Source organism: Octodon degus, unplaced genomic scaffold, assembly GCF_000260255.1.
Source record: "Octodon degus isolate 3935 unplaced genomic scaffold, OctDeg1.0 scaffold00205, whole genome shotgun sequence".
In the NCBI taxonomy this organism is placed as follows: Eukaryota; Metazoa; Chordata; class Mammalia; order Rodentia; family Octodontidae; genus Octodon; species Octodon degus.
In genome coordinates, this window is record NW_004524781.1 from 1629700 (window position 1) to 1633143 (window position 3444).

General features: G+C 41.4%; 1 protein-coding gene across 1 annotated transcript in view; it reads left to right on the forward strand.

Annotated features, from left to right (window-relative positions):
- Positions 1 to 1495: 1495 nt before the first annotated feature.
- Positions 1496 to 3444, forward strand: part of Mlip (muscular LMNA interacting protein) — a 219107-nt gene continuing 217158 nt past the window's right edge. The window contains exon 1 of the mRNA XM_023704839.1: positions 1496 to 1677. Within this exon, the coding sequence (XP_023560607.1) occupies positions 1618 to 1677 (60 nt within the window). The 5' untranslated portion in view covers positions 1496 to 1617. The remainder of the gene's footprint in view (positions 1678 to 3444) is intronic.

Consider the following 3444-nt stretch of genomic DNA (forward strand, 5'->3'; position numbering starts at 1 on the left):
GTTTTTCAGTGCTGGGGTGGAGCCCTTTGCATGCACTCCTTGGGCGAGGGGTGGTCTGCTGATCATTAATCACTTCTCAAAAGTCCATCTGCACCTAGGATGGCCCTCGTCCACTTCTGGTGCTCAGCACACTCCTGGGTCCCTCCTGGCTCTTCATCCCCAGGCCAACCCTGCGCCACACACATCTTTTGCTCTTCTCCTCCCTGGGTCTTGGCTTTATCTGCAGCCATTAAACTTGCAAGCTGAATAAGAATGGAGTTTCTTTCTGTGGCCACAGCACAGATTCCTTCGTCTTAGGTTCTTGGGAGTTCCTTCATGTAAATTTTCCACAATTGTCTCTGCTTTTGAGCATTCCTTGCATACTAATGAACCTTTTAGACTTTCATTTCCCAGCAGCCATACTGTATGTTTTCTGGAATTCAAAGAGGAGGCTGAAGGGGAGGCCTCCAGCCCACAAATCTGTTGCTCAGCAGGAACAGATAGTTTTTCTCCAAATGCTTCACCTCTGGAGCCGCAGCCCTTTCATTGAGATGCAAAATGGGCTGGAGCAGCCCTGCCTGGGCCCAGCCACTAAGGTCACTGCAGGCCCAGTCTCCTGACACATTTCCTGTTAAGTTTTCTTAAGAAGTGAGAGAAACACTGGCAAGACATTTGAGTAAAGGTCAAAGTCAGGTGTTAAGGGACACTTACTGTAGACTGAGAGTTGAAGCCACCACAGAGATGCATCGTAGCTTCCTCTGTGCTAAATAAAAAAGAAAATTCTACAGCCCATCTTTATTCTTTTATTGTCACTGCACAGCAGTCTTTCCAGAAATATAAGCAGAGTTAACTACAATTAATTAACTGCACAATTAACTTTTAAAAGCCATGTATATTTTTAAAAATAATTCTGAAAATATTTGTCTCATTGGAAAAATAAATTTTATCTCCGATGATATAATTTTGTTTCTCATGGAAAAGAAGGACAATATTAATTTTGTGAAGGAAGCATCACCTTTATTTAATGATGTTTCATGGGATGAAGGTGGCAGCACTCTGTGTGTGTTGTGTGCTTGTATGGTTTTAATCTCTTATTTCCTTGTTCTTTCTTTTTAAACAACATTATTTTTTATTTGTAAAGTATCTCATACACGTCTGCACTACCAGGTTGCCAAATGGAATTTAGAAGAGCTAAGCTGTCTGATTCATTTTTGCTTTAAGATTACTGTTTTTCCTTTAATAACTGATTTATTTGGTCTCATCCTAGAATATATTTTCTTCTTTGACAAGTATTAATGAATTCTTTGGTAGTAGTTGTCACATAGATGGTTTTGGGTTTAGGAAACCTAACATGGTGGATAATTCTCCCATTTAAGAGATTGCTTTTATATTTAGTGACATTTATCGTTATGTAAGGCCAGCTGCCTGGCTTCTGTTGAGTGCTGTGTTTATGGGGTTTGAACATCTATAAATAGAAACACTAGCTAACCAGAAATTATCGCTGGGGCTTTCTGATAGTGTCCCAGGCTTTCACAACTTGGAATGTCCAGCAATATCCAACATGTAAGCACGTCAAAGCATTTTCTACACAGAATCTGAATCTCTCTCTCTCTCTCTCTTTTTCTCTCATCTCTCAACATGGAATTTGAAAAGCATGAAAAAGGAAGCTTAGACAAGAATTTAGGCGAGAGGCTGACGGTAAGCCTTGCGAGACCTAGCGTGTACTCGCGTATAATGTAATTGCTGGGGCAGAAGAGTGGCAATCAGGCTGGGAAAGCTGGACTAGCCAGCCTCTGTGTCCATGTTTTGCTAGTCAACAACCTTACAATCAGAGTTTTGTAGCTTTCCTGACTAGTAAAATGCTAAATGAAATTTCATTACTAGAAAATAGGTTGATTTGATTTAATTAAATGATATGCTTAAATTCTTTTAGTTTGAAACTTTCTTATGATTGTCTCAATTCTAGAAGATTGTTTGACTTATTGGTAAAATGTTTAGCAAGTATTTCTTGTGGAGATATGAGAAAAATGTGCCAAAGAAAATCTAAAATATTACAGAACATTTTAATGTTTTATGTGGTAAGTTGAATGGACTTAAACTATAAGGATAAAGTTTACTCTTCAGCAAATTTTGTGGCTTCTTTTGGTTTGCTTTTACTATAGAAATTGTACAACTGTATTTGATGCTAAGCAATTAAGTCCCAGTGAATAACAGTGGTTCTTTGTTTGCTCAAATACAGCGAGAACAGTGCCTGGTAGATGGGTGTCCTTGGCTCATCTCGTGGGTATAGGTGAATAATGGTGCTTGCAATTTACTGTGGCCCCAGAGTTAACTTTCAAGTAGGGGCATGATTAATTTAAATGACCATGAGACAGCAAAAAGTGTAACCACGTTGATTAAAAATGAGGTGTAACTTGTGAGGATACATTATTCAGATGCCTAAAGTTGAGGTTAAGGGTATTAAAGTTTGAAAAAAATGGGAAAAACGACCCATACTTGATTGGAGATTCTTGAAGTCTGTAAAATCTCAAGGTCTTAAAGAATATTTTTGGCTAAAATCTAACCTCTTTTTATGGATGTGGCGCCTCTCCTTGAACCTGGATGGGGACCGCTGCTCCAGGTGGTCATGGAAACATGATGCGCCAAGGCTGTTTTGCTTATTGACTATGATGAAAGATCGAATATTATGGAACTGACTGTGGATCTTAAATCAGAAAGGGCTGAGTGAAAATTCTTTCTCCACAACTCCTAAGGGAAGGACTTTGGGATTTTATTTAACCTTTCCGAATTTCAGCTAACTCACTTGTAAGACAGGAAACAGCCTGACCTAATTTGAAGGCTTTTATAGGATTAAAAACTGTCATGTGGTGACATTCATAGCCTGAGCTGGGTTCAGTTTTCTTCCAAACTCCTCAGAAGCGCACACCTGATGGTTTCATACGTGCGCATGCGGAAAGAGAGGAGAGAACTGAGATGCGTTTCAAAGGGAAGGGAAGGGTCAGCTGCCCTAAGCATGAAGGTCGGGGTGCAAGGCCTCCCTGGAACCAGCCAGGGACCAGGACAGGCACGAAGCCATTCCTTGGGTGAAGGTGGACCCAGCCCCTTGCACAGAGGGCCTGGGCAGGGCACAGGGACCGTGACCTCCTGTTCTTTGAGGGGACTTGGTGTGGCAGCATTTCACTTTTGGGAAGGTCAGGCGTTCTGCAGGCCCAATTCTACCTTGAACACAATGATAAATGAAGAGGAGGGCAAAAAAAAAAAAAAAAAAAAAAAAAAATGTCTCCTTAGAGGAACTCTCTCTCACAAACCTGTGAACATTACTCTGCAGCTGATGCCTAAGGCAAGCCTCTGGGTAACTTCTGAGAGAGTGGAGGAAGTAGAGCTGCAGACCTGAAAGCAGGGTGTGGTGGAGCTGCCTGTGAGGTTGGGCTGTGGGGCAGGGTGTGGTGGAGCTGCCTGTGAGGT